This window comes from Coptis chinensis, chromosome 5, assembly GCF_015680905.1.
Source record: "Coptis chinensis isolate HL-2020 chromosome 5, ASM1568090v1, whole genome shotgun sequence".
Classification (NCBI taxonomy): domain Eukaryota; kingdom Viridiplantae; phylum Streptophyta; class Magnoliopsida; order Ranunculales; family Ranunculaceae; genus Coptis; species Coptis chinensis.
In genome coordinates, this window is record NC_141460.1 from 52,110,989 (window position 1) to 52,128,593 (window position 17,605).

Here is a 17,605-nt window from a genome sequence, read left to right on the forward strand (position 1 = left end):
TGGATTGATTAAGTGGTTCCTTTTGGGGGAACTTATGATTGATTTTTGACTGATAATTAGCCATTGAGTGGTAATTATAGTTGAATCAAACTTAAACCTTTTAGAGGCCTTAAGTTGACTTGTGGTCCTTTTGGAAGTACCTTGGATTGGATTTGACTGATAATTAGCCTTTGCGTGGCAATTACAGTTGAATTGTGCTTAACCCTGGTGTTGGTGCTAAGTTGATTTGTGGCCCTTTTGTGGGACCATGGATTGGACTTGATTGATAATTAGCTTTTTGAGTGGCAATTATAGTTGAATCGTGCTTGACCCTGGTGTTGGTGTTAGGTCGATTACTTTGCTATACCAGATCGGGCAACGAGTGCAAGAGGCGTGTTTATTCATGTAATGCAAGGAGAACACTTAAATGCGAAATGTTGATGAAATTTTATTCATATCACTATAAGAAAACAGGTTTTACGCCACATTCCAAAACCGTGGGAAAAGCTCCCACGATTTTGGACCGTGGCGTAAAACCTGTTTTCTTATAGTGCGTAGTCATGAACGACCTGCACACTGAAGGAGTAGAAGCAGAATAGCCCGACGATCTAAATCTCCAGGTCAGTCGAGGCACAACAGATGATAGCACTCCTCCGATCAGGAAGAGGAAATGGTAATCCACATGCATGATTACAGACACCTCCAGCAACGAGACCTCCGATTGTGAAAAGTGCAGGCACATTGGAGCATTACAAGAGATCTACCACCTTTCCCACAAAGTTGAGATGATCACTCATGCCAGTTCTCGATCTATGACCGAGATATCATTCACCGAGGAAGATCTCGACAAGGTGTGCCTACTCCACAATGATGTTCTAGTAGTGCTCGTCAAGATCAACAGAGGGACAGTCAAGCGGGTCCTAATCGATCCAGGTAGCTCTTGCGACATCCTCATATACCAAACATACAAGGACATGCACCTACCAGGCTCGGTGATGATAGATTCAAATGCACCACTCTACGGGTTTAATGGAGACCGCACAGATGCCATTGGAGATGTCATCCTACTAGTCTCCATTGGAGAAAAGGAGGACATGGTTAAGACCTCAACACATTTCAGTGTGATAGATGTCAAGTTATCATACACTGCCATCTTAGGATGCAGGTGGATTCACAAGATCCAAGCAGTTCCATCAACCTTACACCAAGTCCTGTGGTTCCCCGGACATCGAGGCATCATGGAGCTTAGAAGTAACCAACTAGAAGCTCACTGATACAATCAAGTAAGCACAACAACCAAGGCCAAAACTCAGGTCGCCAAGTCAAACGACATCTCAATGTCACAAGATCCTCAAGCTTCTAGCCCTCAAGCATCAGCAACAGATAAGCTCAAGGAAAAACAAGCAGAAGTTGAACCAGGAGAGAAAGTCAATTTGGGCAAAGATGATGACCCAAAATTTGTTTATATAGGGGCTGATTTAGACCCCAAGCTCAAGGAGCAACTTGTTAATTTTTTATCTCTCAATAAAGATGTGTTTGCTTGGTCGTATATCGATATGCCAGGAATCAACCCTCAGGTTGCTTGCCACAAATTAAATGTAGATCCAACTGTAAAGCCTATCAAACAACGACCTCTGAAACTGGCACTCAAATTTCAAAAAGCCATCAATGAAGAGATAGAAAAGCTCAAAAAGGTTGGATTCATCAAAGAGGTCGAATACCCGATCTGGTTAGCTAACATTGTAGCCGTTCCTAAGAAAAATGGCCAGGTACAACTCTACATCGATTTCACTAACATCAACAAGAATTGCCCAAAAGATAACTTCCCCCTACCCAGGATTGACATACTGGTAGATCAAACTTGCAAACATGAATGAACTTTTATCATTTATGGACGAATATAGCGGATACAATCAGATACCACTTGCAGAAGAGGACCAGGAAAAGATGTCCTTCATAACCGAACAAGGGAAGTTCTGCTACATCGTCTTACCATTCGGCTTGAAGAACGCCGGCACGACCTACCAGAGACTTGTCACAAAAAATGTTCAAAGACATGCTGGACGACACTATAGAAGTCTACATAAACGACATGGTAGTTAAAAGTGCCAAGGCTGGCGACCACATTTCTCACTTACAAAAAGCCTTTGGAAGATTACGCCAAAACAAGATGAAGCTCAACCCAGCAAAGTACGTATTTGGAGTAGCCTCAGGGAAATTCTTAGGATACCTTGTCTCACAATGGCGCATTGAAGCAAATCCAGAACAAATACGAGCTCTCCTTGAAATGCCAGAACCAACTTCCAAACAACAAATACATAAGCTATCTGGCATGGTTTCAGCCCTCAATAGATTCATCTCACGTGCATCTGACAAATGCAGACCGCTCCTTCAAATACTGAAGAAAGGCGCAACATTCACATGGATAGACGAATGCCACAAAGCTTTCAACGACCTGAACGCTTACCTGTCAACTCCACCCGTATGGCTAAACCAAATGAAGGAGAAACACTGGGGCTTTACCTTACGACTACCGATTTTTCCATCAGCTCAGTCCTCTTTCGTGAAAGCGAGGGAATCAAAAAACCAGTCTATTTCACCAGCAAGACATTGGCAGATTCAGAAAAATATTACTCTCCAATTGAGAAAACAATGTTAGCTTTGTTATACTCTGCTCGCAAGTTTCGACCATACTTCCAGGTTCACGGCATCAAGGTCTTAACAGATGTACCTATCAAGCAAGTTTTGAGTTCAACCAACAAAACAACCCGCATGGCCAGATAGGCTGAAGAAATCGGAGAGCATCACATCAAATTCTTCCCCAGAACGTCGCTCAAAGGTCTGGTCATTGTCGACTTCCCAATCGAAGATACCAACTGGGAACCTGAGCTCATTACCTTACTCCATCAACCAACCACCCCAGACATATGGCACCTTTACGTAAATGGAGCTTGCAACAACAGCGATAGTGGACTGGGGGCTGTGTTAACTTCACCAGAAGAAACCCAGCTACAAAAGTCTATAAAAATTGATTTTGGAACATTTAACAACGAAGCGGAATATGAAGCGTTAATCACAGGCCTCCGCATAGCACAATAATTACAAGTACGGAAGCTCAAAGCTTACAGTGACTCGCAATTAATCGTCAAACAAATCACCAAAGAGTATGTGACAAATGGAGCAAACTTATCTAAATACGTTCAGGTTGTCAGCGATATAATCAGCTCGTTCACAACATTCACCTTGGAACACATTCCCCGAGAAGATAACAGACATGCAGATAGCCTGACTTTCTTAGCCTCAAAGACCCAAGATATATGCAAGTCCCAGAACAATTTACATTGACATCATAGAGAGGCCCGCCTACCAACATGAAAGTATCAATAACTTCACGGACTTCCAGCCCTTATTCGAAGAAGAGATCACCCAATCTTTGATCAGTCAATTTCTAAAATTTATCTTACATGGCCAGCTCCCAGTGGAGGCAAGGAATGCTCGTGCCATACAATTTTGAGCTCCCAGATACACCATCATCAACGAACGATTGTTCCGCAAATCCGCAGGAGGACCTCACTTAAAGTGCATCACTCCACGCATAGGCCAACTCATCTTCAACGAAATTCACAAAGGCGAATGTGGCAACCATGCAGGGGCAAGATTTCTTGCTCACAAAGCAATTGCCCAAGGGTATTATTGGATAGGCATGCACATCGAAGCAAAGAAGTATGTTCTCAAATGCCACCAATGTCAAATATTTGGTCACAACCACCTAAATCCAGCATGGGAGTTGATTAACATAGCCAGCCCGTGGTCTTTTTATATGTGGAGGCTAGATATCATGGGACCATTTATCCTACAAAAGAAGACAAGACTCAAATACCTCCTTGCCGCAACAGATTACTTTTCCAAATGGGTTGAGGCGATCCCACTTGTTCAAGTCAAAGAAGTCTACGTTATCAACTTTATATGGACCAACATCATCACAAGATTTGGTCTACCCCACACCTTCATCATGGGCAATGGAACCCAATTTGTCAGCACACAAGTCAAGACATTCATACAAAAGTGGCACATCACTCAAGCATTTTTCACATCTAGATTTGCACAAAGCAATGGCCAAGCAAAGGACACAAACAAATCCATCAAAGAGAATCTCCAAAAGAAGTTGGAGAACAAGAAAAGCCAATGGCCAGAGCAACTCGAGAACATTTTATGGGTATACAGAACAATAGCCCGATCCAGTACCAATGAGTCACCTTTCACACTTTGCTTTGGAATAAAAGCAGTAATACCATCCAAACTTACAATCACAACTACACATTTTGACATCATCGAATCAGGATAAAATGACAGCATCTTATCCGAAGAAGTTGACCTCCTAGAAGAGCGCAGAGAGACTACTGCAATATCCCTAGCTCTGTACCACCAAACCATCCAACGATCTTACAATAAGAAAGTTATCCCAAGATCTTTCCAAGCTGGCGACCTAGTCCTCAAAAGGACACTAGCACCAGCCAAACTTGGCCTAACTTGGGAAGGCCCATACAAAGTTCATAAAGTCATTGGAAATGGAACTTACTGGATCAAAACTCAGCTCGGTGATGTGCTTCCCCGACCTTGGAATACAACTCTACTCAAGCGCTTTTACCAATAATTTTTCCTCCAGATGTATCAATCAATACATTACAAGAAAATTGATTTTATGCCATGGATTCCCATAATTTTTACCCAGGGACGTGAACTGTCACTTGTTTTCCCACGGAACTTGTCCGTGATATATAATTTGTTGATCTGTGGCGTTGTTCCGCAACTTTTTTCTACGGTTAAGCCACAATTTAAGCCGTAGCTACGCCCACGGTCATAACCGTTGAAATCTTGTGTGAAAGGATCCACGGCTTAAAGTAATTTCTCACCACTCCTAAGTCCTAACCGTAGGCAAAGATCCAAAATAAAATTAAAAGCAGAAAACACAAACAGTGAAGAAGCTTTTTTTGAGGATTTTCGTAGCCTTCTTCAACCTCTTGCAGCCACCACGTCTCCCACCCCTCTTTTCTCTTTCTTCTTTAATTTCTAAATATTCTCACTCCCTTGAAACCAGGGTGTTACCCTTATTTATGGTCTTCGTTATTATTCATGTCTTTTTCTTGTTTGCTAGCTAGCAACTCATTTGAACGATGTTTTGATGTTAAGAACAACATGCAGGTACTTTGTCTATCTCTTTCTTTATAAAGTTTGAAAATTTCAGAACAATTGTATATTAATTTATGAAATTTGGTGCATTAGGGATTTAAAGTGGTGTCCATGACCGCCCTAATTGTGTATTCTCTCTCTCTCATTCGAATTCGATTTCTTCACTTCTTAATATGCACTTTCTTTTAATTCTTCAATTTGTCAATGGATTTCGTAAATTGGCTTCGGTTCTTCGCTTCTGGTTCATAAGTGGATTTCTCTAATTGGAGAACAAAAGTTTCCAGCTAGGTTAGTTTTTTCAGCCAACAATTCTTTTTGTAAGATGTTACAGTTATTATTTTTTCTGTTGTGTGAACTCCTGTTTATTTGTTGGGAAGCTCACTTACTAATTTCAATTATCTGTGTGTGCCTAGGATCTTTGTTGTATAACAGTTGGTTGTTGTATGTTAAATTCAATATTTTGCGTGTTTATAAATAAATTTCATCAAAAGTGAATGTTAGAACTTTATTAATGCATAAGGGAGAAATGTATAGTAACTCAACAGATTCTGCATAGTCAGTTGGATATGAGTGTACTACTCAGTGTTTTTTGAGAAAAATGTTCCTTCAGGTACAATATGTTTGTTGTTATACGGTAATTGATCTACCATATAATGATTGTTATATTATTCATGATTCATGAGTCTCTATATTGTTCTGATTGAAAAATGAGAGTTAGTAGCTAAAGTTATATCAACTTGTCATTTGGTTACATATCTGAACATGCTATATTGTATGTATATAATGGTTTGTATGTTGTGTTTCTTATATGATAAATGATTCAAAATAAAGAAGAGTACTATAGTAACTTTTATAGGTTGTTAAAATGTTTTAAGCTAGCCATGGAATATTTGCAGGTTGGTTTGTTTTTGTTTATTTATTTGAGAACATTAGAATTAGAATACCTTTATAGAAGTGATTTGTGAAGATTAGAATTAGAACATCTTCATACTAGTGTTTCGGATTGACCATTTAACAATCATTGGACAGACAAGTAATTGGTAATTGGTGGTATTTCACATATTGAATAGTTTGTTCTCGGTTTACCTTATGATTTAGTCTGCCTTATGCTTTAGTGGCTATGTAGTGGTGGAGTGAATAACTTTATATTTTCTAGTTTTGGTTGTCAAATGGTGTTGTCACTAAATCAGATTTCATACCATTTGCTAATACCCTAGGTTACATTGACAGTTCGTATCGGACATGGATACAAATTGTCGGACACGGCAAAATATCAAAATTCTAGATAAATTACATGCACGAACACATGGATACGTATCCGACACGGATTTTTTTCAAAATATGGCGTGTCCATGTAACCTAGCTCATACCCAATAATAGTTTTGTAATGCATGTCTATATATCCATATATTAAGCTTGGGTTGGCCAGTTTCCTATGAGAGGGGTGCAATATTTATATGGTTGAATGTGTATGTTTTGAATGATTGCGGTGATGGTAGTAACTAGTAACTGATGAATATGTGAAGAGTGAGCATAGGTTTATCTGTTCAACATTTCCACGGCTTTTACTTCGAGTTCTGCCTAAACTTCTTGTGGAAACTTGTTTAACGTGTAATGGTGTTACAGGCTTTTATTATGCTACAGATTAAACCCCGGCCCCAACCATAGAGGAGCAATCTTACGAGTCTATATCGATTAATTTGTGAGGTAAGAAGTATTGGATCCCTATCTAGCTAGCTAGTTTTAGAAAGTTTTGATAAGGTCTTAGTGCAATTTTTTTGTCAAGTTACCTTTGAAAAATATAGAATACCCATCTTTTTCTAAAGCATAGCTGGTTTGTATGAAGTGTGAACCCACATTATTTGGTTATGGGTGTGATACTTTTTGTGTCTGTTTTAGAATTCTTTTGTTTTGATTATTTCATATTTTCATGAATGATTGAAAATTTGAAATAGATCTGTGGATAGTTGTGGTTAGTTACACTGGAGTCTTTTTGAAGATTAATTGGTAGTTGCACCGTGAATCTTGATCCCAGCAAGTGTTGGAATTCTTCAAAGGTTTCTCTTTAGAACTTTGTCTAAATTTATTTTATAAAATTTTAAACGTTGCCTTAGCTAGAAATGTAGAACAACTAGTACTATAAGTATATTTTATTTTGAGTTTTAGAATCAATTTTGTATTTCCAAAAGGATTATAGCTTATAGCTTATCAAGGGAAGACGACTTTGCTTATAGCTTATCAGAGCCTTGGTGTAGTGTATGGTGACTTGAGTATCTCCCCTCTATACGTCTTCAAGAGTACACTTGCTGAGAAACACAAGAGCTTACAAACTGCATTACTAATTTTGGTTTTGCTTGGGACATGTATGGTGATTGGTGATGGAGTGCTCACCCCTACAATCTCTGGTATGATATTATTCTCATGGATGCAAAAGCTTTTGAATGTCTGGGTTTCCTTATGTTTCTAACCAATTGAACTCCTCTACTCTATACAGTTTTCTCTGCAGTGTCAGGTCTTGAGTTATCCATGTCCAAGGAACATCATCTGTGTAAGTTTCTCCTCCGCCATAGAATTTTGATGTGGGTTATATTGCCATAAAACTTTGATCCAATGAAGCTTGCTTCAAGTACTGTTGTAGGGTTAGTAACTAGGGCACACACGCATTATTGGAATCTTGATAAATAATGGCGGAAGTAGGTTTTTAGCCTTATAGTTTTTTTGTGCAGCCAAAAAATTAGAAAAGCTCTTTTGTTTAAGAACAATTATCTAAGGGTATGAAAAGCTTTAATATCCAGAGTGCATCTAGCATTCCATGGTCAAGGTCCCAAAGTAGTGCAGTAGCTGGTCCTTCCTAGCCAGCTCTCTATCTATTAAGAGATTCATCAGCAGTTAGTACTTATGTTTCATTGGGTGAGGGTTCTCGATAAGGTTTATTAGTGTAAAGTTGCTTTTGGAATCATGCCTTGCTGCTAGGTTTTGCACCTTGTACTGAAAGCTATGTAGTCAAGGTGTGGTAATTGCTAAGTAACTAGAGTGAGATGGCAAACAGCTGAGAGAGTGAAAGAGCATCAAAGTGTTGTAGTGTCCCTTAAATTTAAAAGCTCTTAAAATGCAGAACACCTTTAGAGCATAGCCCAAGCTAATAGAGAAGTACATTGTAGTGTAAGATATTACGAGCAGGGATGTGTAAGAGAAGTAGAGAATGATATGGTCTATAAAAGACATACCATATCTGTAGCATCTAATGCAAGATATAGAGGAGACAAGTAATGAAAGAGATTTGATTATAAGTAGCGAAACATCAAAAGAGAGATGGTATTGTGGTTTAAATCCACTTTGAAAACTGAGAAATGATAGTTTTGATAGGTCTGGATTCCGGAGTCTAGTCTAATATAAAGGAAAGAATTGATCTTAATACTTCGCTCATCTACCTCCAAAGATTTCTAGGACTATTTTCTAATGTTTCAGTTTGTGTAGTTCTTTGGTTATCTACCTTTTGAAGCTGAAATCTAGCCGCAATATAATGTACAGAGCGGTTTTTCCCGGCACTCCAAGATCATATATAATTTGTAGGAGCAACTTGTTTGTGACTTGAGTAGATCCGTTGCTTAGTTATATTCTTTTGGTTTTGACAATTATTTTTAGAACAGTTGTCGACCATTGCTATGGCTTGATATCTTTTTGTTAAATATTATGTGTCCTTGTGTAGTTCGCTGAGAAATAATATATTGTTGGTGGGGCCATTTGAAGAATCTGTACAAGGCTCAAAAGCTTTGTGAAAGAGCATTGATAGCCACTGATGATCTACCATTCACTTCACTTGGTATTCCTTACAAAAGGACATGTATTCCCTTGTTTCTTTACGCTTTATTTTTGGGCTTCAATACTTAAAGAGTTGTGCTACGAGGACAGCTACTGGCTATTACCTAAGTGACAGACCAATGATAAATCTCCACGTGGATGTTGTGAAACTGGATACCGGTTATTTAAAGAATGATGAAAAGGGCGAAAACGTAAATTAAAGAAAAAGAAAAACGTGAATTATGGAAAAATAGAAAATAAAGGGGAATCGTAACAAACAAAATAAAAGCGCGGGATTCTACAGCACTTCCCGCTGTCCTTTGGCATTCCTTATTCTTCCCACCATTTTCTTATCAGCTACTGGCTCTTCATTCTTTCTCTAAATAACCAAATTTCAAGATTTAGATATGGAAGATGTTGAAGGTGAAGATTGTGAAGTTCTGCATTCTACTCTCGGCAAGAACAATATAAGCAGTGTGGAACTAAAACCAACACTTGGTATGAAATTTTCGAGCTTTGAAGATGCTAAAGACTTTTATAATCGTCACGCTATGCAAAAGGGGTTTGGTACAAAAATCAAGAATTCGTATAACAAGAAAAATACTGATCAAAGGCAATTTACGCAGTTCTCGTGTTCTAAAGAAGGATTTAAGGTTGAAAAGGAAGGAGTTTTGTACAAAAGGCCAAACTCAAGGGTTGGTTGCAAAGCACATATGACAGTAAAGTTGATGGATTCAGAGATATGGGAGGTGATTGGCTTTGACCTTGGAACATAATCATGCATGTAGCCCCTCAAAAGCGCGAATGTTTAGATCGCACAAGCACATGGATACTGGTATCAAGAAAAGATTAGAATTACATTGTGAATAGGGGATAAAGCTAACCAAATCATATCATAGCATTGTAGTTGATGCAGGAGGGCATCAAAATGTTACATGTGGGCAGAAAGAAGCAAGGAACTATATTGACAAGTACAAGAGACTAAAGCTAAAAGATGGAGACGCAGAAGCAATGCAAAAATACTTTACAATAATGCAACAGAAAAATCCGAATTTCTTTTTCAGAGTAGATCATGATGATGATGGACGAGTACGAAATGTATTCTGGGCTGATGCAAGGTCGAGAGCCGCTTATGGTTATTTTGAGGATGTAATAACGTTTGATACAACATACTTAACTAATCGGTACGATTTGAAGTTTGCTCCATTTGTTGGAGTGAACCATCATGGTCAGTCTGTGTTTTTTGGTTGTGGGTTAGTTGCGGATGAGACAATTAAGACATTTGAGTGGGTGTTTAAGGCTTGGTTAGATGCAATGTCTAGACACTCTCCTAATGCTATAATCATCGACCAAAGTAAGGCAATGGCAGCAGCTATAGTCAATGTTTTCCCTAACGCTCGTCATCGTTTATGCCTATGGCATATAATGAAAAAGATTGGTGATAAGTTAGGAAGCCTAACTGAATACGAAGCAATTAAAGTGGCAATGAATAATGCAGTTTATGATTCTCTGAGGATCGAGGAATTTGTAGACGCTTGGAATAAAATGATTGAACAGCACAAACTTCAAGAGAATGTATGGTTGGATACGTTATACAAGCTGAGGATGCAATGGGTTCCAGTATATCTCAAGGATGTTTTTTTTGCAGGTATGTCTACCACTCAATGTAGTGAAAGTATGAATGCATTTTTTGATGGTTATGTGCATGCAAAAACTTCTTTGAAGGAATTTGTAGATCAATATGAGGCAGCCTTGAGTGATAAATATGAGAAAGAGAGCCAAGCAGATTTTGTTTCATTTAACTCTACTCCTTTTCTAAAGACAAGGTGTGTTTTTGAAAGACAAATGGCTAATGTCTACACTAGAGCAATGTTTCTAAAGTTTCAGGAGGAAGTTTATAGCATGTCTTCATGTTCAAAGTCGCAAGTTAGAGTGGATGGACAAATCATAACATTTGCAATTAAAGAACGGGTTGTCGATAAGGATGGAAAACTATATACTCCAAAGGCTTATGAAGTTCTTTTTATCAGGGCTGAAACTGATGTCTATTGTATCTGTCGCCTATTTCAGCACAAAGGGATTTTATGTAGGCATGCTTTATATGTTCTTAATGAGTTTGTAGACGAGATTCCTTCTCACTATATACTCCCAAGGTGGAGAAAAGATTTCAAGCGTAAATATGTTGAAAGTTGTGAATCACTTAACTTTGAAGCTACTAATCCAGTTCAACGATATGGTATATTATATCCTTGTACAATTCAAATTCTTGAGGAAGGGGCATCATCAGAATCAAAGTTCAAGATTGTTTTGGGTGTGCTTCAGGATTTGAAGAGAAAGCTAGTAGATGAAAGTAATAACTCAGATAATGTTGAGGATGAATTGGTTGGAACTCATCCAAGTGAGTCGCCCGAAAGTGTGCAACCAGGGTATGTGAAGTTCTTAAATCCACTTCAAGCAAAGCGAAAGGGGACGATCGAAAGGTAGATTGTTATCGAGTCGGAAAAAAATTGGAAATCCACCACCAAAAAGGTACCTTCATTGCCAATATTCTTCTTGATTTATCTTTTTAGACTGTTATAAATAATTATACTTTTGTTGTTTTGCAGCAAAAAGTTCTTCCTACAGTAACTACAGTTCCCAAGTCGGGCAACCACAAAGCAACCAACAAAAATATATCCAGTTGTGACACTTGTAGCAATGAACACAACATAACAAATAACCAGTTTAAGGAAAACATGAGTATGGTATGATTTTTTTTTTTTTACTATGGTGAGTATGTTTATTATCCATACTATACGTGTACTTATTTGCAACAATGTTAGGATGATACTTTTGGTGGCTCTGCAAACAAGTTCTTTGATAATAATAATGCACTTGGATTGAGAAGAGGATATGAGGTATGACAAAAATTTATGCGGTAGTTGAACAAATAAATTTCTTGTATTGTCCACACTAAACTTTGATTACAATATAAGGATGGTACTTTTGCTAGTTACTCGCCTGGTTTCTTCACTAGCCAACTACTTGAACCTGGACAACTATACAATGCAAGTGGACAACATCATTTTTCTCAATTATTTCTACCAGAACAATGTAGCCAAGCACCACATGATTTTCCTAGCACAAATAACGATAGAGCAATACCTTTGAGTAGTCAATGGGTAAGCTTTTATTTCTACTTGAGGAAGCAAGTGGAGAGGTTAGTTTTTCGGTGAGACCTTAAAGCAGTTTAATTGACTGATCAGTTTATTCAATTTTTCTGTTTTGCAGGAAGGAGACAAAGAATAAAGAGTTAGATATGCAACTAAAGTAAGAAAGTTAAATTGGAAATCTCTATGTAGCCTTTTTAGTCTATTACGAAATATTAGATAGGTAGAAGTTTACATTTTAAATAGACCTGCTGAATGGTGGGGTTCAGAAAGGGTTTCAATTGCATATTACTTCTGTTTACAAACTTAGTAAAGAAGGCAACACTGCATATATATGGTCATGAACATCGGGAAGCATGAAATAAGATTTCTAATTTGTTCGACTGGAACTAATTGCGTGTATAAATTGATTGACATTGAGGGCCCTTGGTCATTAATGAAGGTGAAAATGTATATTAGCTTAGCGATACTGAAGTGATCTACTTTTAACCCATTGACTGTCTTTGGTGTATTTTTACTTTTAGTAATGATTCATTCTGTTTCTGTCTTTGCAATAGTATAGATTCATTGTTATGAGTTATTAATTGTGAAAATGATGTGGAATAATAGCTAGATGCTACATAACTCGTCGCAGGTTCATCTCATCGAGGGCATAATTGATCAAGTAGATGGAACTGTTCATATCTCTTGGGTGCAGCCAAGGGTTCTTGGGATACCAGATCAAATCCTTGCGTGATAAGCTGGACAATTGGCTGGATAAAATACACAATACTGTGTTGTCTGTTGAGGCGGAGACACCAGATTTAGTGGCAGTATGAGTTTATTTTTCTGTTGGTGCTGATTTAGTGGCAGCATAGATTTCTTTTTCTGTTGCCCTCTTTTATATATTATGTAACAGTCTAATGATGCCTGAAAATACAAGGAAAAACTGAAGGAAAAGAATTTTGAGACCTTTGATGATATCAGGGTTTTATTTCTCGTTAATTCTACTCAAATATTGATTTGCCTTTGACTGCATGAGCCGAGGTTTATTTCATGCAAGTCTAATGGGCTCTAATTGTTTGGTTAGCTAGAGAAATTTTATATTCAGTGTTTGGCTAGCCGAGGTTTACATTTAGCTGTCTTTGTTTCTTTCTTATATTGTTTTATAATTCTTAATAGGCAAAAAAGTGCACTAAAGAGAAAACATAACCACTTACAACTCTTACCAAGCAAAGAAATGCATTAAAGAGAAAACAAAACCACTTACAATTCAACGCGAGCTATCAAGAAGCACAGTCCCTAACTCCACACTTTGGCTAGTTAGGCGATCTTTCTACAAATCATTGAAGGATCTTGGTGGACTTGAACCACCATCTCTTGAGATACATTGGAGACATGGTCCAATTCTCAAGCGCTTTTTCCATTTAAGCTAAAGATCCATTACCCATAGTTGTTAAGTACATAATTGTAACGCCAATAGTTTCATGTAACGCCATTACCCACAGTTTCATGTGTTCACCATACATTTTTGCTGCCAATACACTGGCTGTATACCCTCCAATCATTCCTTCAGCATTAATAGCATTTCTAGGCCCACCAATTGAAGGATGATTACCATCCCTTCGCTGCAGAGCATGACGTTCTTGTCGCTTGATTTGCAATTGCTTGCATTTGTAGTCATTGGTGCTCTCTTTGACTTGATTTGTTGTTGTGTCCGTCCCTCCATAGAAAAATTATGAATCAAGTAAGAGACACACTCTGAAACTAATGGATGACTCGACATCGATTTCACGTACCTCTATATAAGCCGCAACATTCTCATAATGTTTCTCGTTCGTCCTTGCAATAAAAATGTTCCAAAAGATAGACCACCACTCAAAGAGAAACCCTCCAGGAGCATCAATCGCTGCATACCAACACAAGGTTTTCATTATCAAAAGCTTTTGCCCTAATATGCTCAAACATCATTCTAATAGCAACTTCCATAAGTACACAATTCATGGAATACTATTACTACATGATCATTTTGCATGGACAAGCAGTTCAGCCATAAGCCTCGTAAACTATATTGTCTGTTCATAACTGATATTAGTTGTATATTACAATACACTTATTCAAACCTATATAGTTAACAACAATTCAACATAATAAGTAATTAAGTTCACATACATTTTATCTGCTTCCCAATTACTCTGCGCCATAATTTACTCTCAATTCCCACAACAAAACATACAAAAACTATTCTCAATTATTCACTCTTCAATCCTGCAGAATAAATCAAACCACTTCAATTCAATAACCAATTTAACCAATAAAAAAACGAAATTCAAGTTGCATTACACATGCAAACACAATTCCAACACATCAAACATGAATCAAAAAAAAAAAAAAAAAAAAAAAAAAAAGAGAGAGTTCAAAATCGTGATCTAACCTTAAAAAAAACTATCGAAACTGATACAACCAGACGACAATTCTCAGTTCAAAAATTTCTAAAGATTATAATGGGTGTCACGGAAGGAGTTAACTGATGGAGGAAAGAGTTGGAAGAAGAGTTTGGAAGAAAAAGAAAAAGTGACGGAAAGATGAGAGAGAAAGGAAAAAGGGAGTTATTCTTTTGCCCTTTTTTCTCTAACTTTTGAAGAAAACCGGTGGTAAGGGTATCCAGTTTCATAGTAATGACGTGGAAATTGGTTATTGGTCTGTTATTTAGTTAGCAGCCAGTAGCTGTCTCCGTAGCATTTTCGATACTTAAAAGCAGAAAATTTTATTTGGAACTCTGAAATGCAACATAATACTCTTTAAGGACGAACTCTTCGGGTTTTCTACTTGATTCAAACTTAAATGCTCACTAATGAAGTTATTTCTAGGTTTGATTGCTCAATGGTAGGAAAATAGGAAATTATGTATAGAACCTACAGAGATTACATACAACTAATACAAGTTCAAATGACGGAGATGGTTTGTCTTCACTGAAAACTTGAGTGAGGTTGAGAACCCCTCTTTGACTTAATTTAGATCATTAAGTGATGCAGGTCTAGAGATGATGTTGGAAGTGGACCACCATTTAGTGGGACCGGCCCCACTTCTAACTTATAAGAGATGCTATGTCGTTTGATTAGGTAACTGTAACATCGAACATTTGTGCATTCTCTTTGAAACTGAACATCATATGACATCGTTCAAGTCTTTTAAAGTTGTTATAAGCTTGACAAGGAATTCTTAGGCCTATAAATGAAACAAATTAATGGAAATTGATTATCATCTCTTGAGTACCCAAAGCTTGCTCATTATAAAGATTTTATCCTTCTTGCTCATACAAAGCTTGCTCACTTGGACGCACATTTGCACATTTGCTCACTCGTACCAATTTGCATTGTTAATAGTCCTTACTTTGTCGTTTTGATGAGAACAATATCGATATGAGGAAGTATATGTGCTCATAATACCGGTAGACCAAACTAATTGTAAAAGTGTTATTTAGCTTGCGATAAGGATTGTTGAGTGTGCTGACCAACACTCTGAATTCGAGACGCTGTCAAATTTTGGGTTAAGCATGTTTAGTTATCGTCTTATTCACATAGTTGATATGATTTTCTTTTTTCTGTACCAGTCAAGGTTTCAAGTGTACATGAAATAATGTTACTTTTTCTGATTAGTCAACTTTTGCTTTAACAACACAATGCTGCTATTTGTTACCGGTTCAACAGACAAGGTAACTCACACTTGTATTTGTAAATTTTTATTGCTTAACGTTAATCTGCTGCTGCTGGTACCTATTGCGACTGTTTCTTTCATCAGTTTCTTGTTTTACGTATTCACAGTGTCTTAAAAAACGCATTAGCCCCCTTGAGGCTCTCTAAATTTAGAAAAAATGAGAAACATAATGCCATATTTGGACATGTTTTGTTTCTTTCCTGATCAAAGTTTGTACATAGTGTCATTGACAAACCTTTTTTTCCTTTTCCTGATCAATCTTTGCAACAACTTCTTTGGAATTTATTTAATTAAATAGGATTTTTTTTTGTATGTTTGTCGTGAAGGTTAGTTTCACAATTGTCGATGATGGGAAGCATGAAGTGCGTCAAGTACATAAAGAGTTAAACTTGTATTAATGGTGTCGTGAAGGCCCGATGATGAAGATGGGCGTGCTCAAAGTTCATGTTCTTATTTTAGAGTCAAACATAACTTGTGTTTTTTTTTTTTTTGTTACAGTTGAATGACTTGGTTTTCCCCCTTAAATAAGTGTTTTTTTTTTTTTTTTCTTTTGTTACGTTTATTTTGTATTTGTACATGGAATTCTATCTTTTGATAATTGTGCAATATAATGAAGAATTTGTTGAAAGTTTTGTGGATGATTGGTGGTTTTGCAATTGGAAAGAATGTGTAGATTTTGGGTGATTGCAGGTGAAATGACCCAAGAATTAAAATATCAATAATTTTTTTTTAAAAAAAATAACTCTACCACGCTCTATAACCGTAGCAAAAACAGCATCTCCCATGGACTCAAGTCATAGGAAAAACTCACCATTTCCGACAGACTAAAACCGTAGGAAAAACTGACTTTTTGCCACCGATTATCCAACGGTTTCTGTTGTGGCAATATTGACGGCCAATAAGTAACAAAAAGACCGTCGCTATTGGTAGGTTTTACCGACGGTCATAACTGTGGGCAGACCATTATCGACGCACAAAAAGCCCATGGTCCTGCGCCGGTCCAAAATCGTTCTATGTGCAGGTCATTCATAACTACGTATGACTCCTGTTTCTGTTGTGGTTGACATTCAGTTTATGCCTGAAGTCGTTTTCTGGCAAGAATTCTTTGAGTTTTCCCTTTTCGACTAAGTCTTGGAGGTAGTGCTTGAGGCTCTAGCATTCGTTTGTGTCATGATGGTGGAGTTTGTGGAAGTGGCAGTACGTGCGTCCTAGGATTTTTATGACCTTGTTGATGTGTGGCCTGAAGTAAGGGGCTGTCTTTATCTTCTTCAGGATGTGGCCTGACGTCCTGGTGAAGTTGGAGAATTCTCTCTTGGTGTAAGATGGCTTTTGGGAGTTGGTGTCCTTGGTGTTGCCTGGGTACTGCTTGCTTTCTTTAGGTCCCCGCTTGTAGCTTAATGCGAGGACTTCTTTGCCTTTGCGCTAGGCCATCCATTCTTCGTACTTCATGCACTTGTCGACTCTGTGGTATATGTCATCTAGGCGTTCTGGCTTATTGCGCATGAGAGACCCTGCTAGTTCAAAATCGTCTAAGAGGGCATTGGTGAATGCCGAGGTTGCAAAGCTATCCTTGAGGCCTGACTCCATTGATAGCAATTCCTTTTTGAAATGCCCTAGGAAAACGTGAATAGTCTCGTCGTGTGCTTGCTTAAGCTGAAACAATGAGTCTAGGTCGGCTTGTTTCTTCCTGTTGTGGACGAACTTTTCTGCGAATGTTTCGTCCAGCTTGTCAAAGTTGAGGATTGAATCAGGCACTAGCGTATAGAACCAGTCTAATGCTCCGTCCTTTA

General features: G+C 37.8%; 1 protein-coding gene across 30 annotated transcripts; it reads left to right on the forward strand.

Moving 5' to 3' along the window:
- Positions 1 to 4,889: 4,889 nt before the first annotated feature.
- LOC147497891 (uncharacterized) lies at positions 4,890 to 13,136 on the forward strand. 30 transcript variants are annotated; one of them, XR_015195309.1, is made up of 11 exons: positions 4,890 to 5,181; positions 5,263 to 5,457; positions 6,796 to 6,876; positions 7,125 to 7,226; positions 7,404 to 7,574; positions 7,664 to 11,499; positions 11,577 to 11,714; positions 11,793 to 11,867; positions 11,946 to 12,131; positions 12,241 to 12,279; positions 12,754 to 13,136. XR_015195309.1 is itself a non-coding variant. In XM_086560183.1 (10 exons), exons 4-9 carry the CDS (start codon positions 7,548 to 7,550, stop codon positions 12,256 to 12,258), a joined length of 498 nt encoding a protein of 165 aa, XP_086416309.1. In that variant the 5' UTR covers positions 4,902 to 5,181; positions 5,263 to 5,457; positions 6,796 to 6,876; positions 7,425 to 7,547; the 3' UTR covers positions 12,259 to 12,279; positions 12,754 to 13,136. The 30 variants fall into 30 exon arrangements, 2 of the variants coding, with proteins under 2 accessions (XP_086416309.1, XP_086416308.1); XR_015195306.1 differs by having other exon boundaries at positions 7,137 to 7,226; positions 7,359 to 7,574; XR_015195310.1 differs by having other exon boundaries at positions 7,137 to 7,226.
- Positions 13,137 to 17,605: the final 4,469 nt, after the last annotated feature.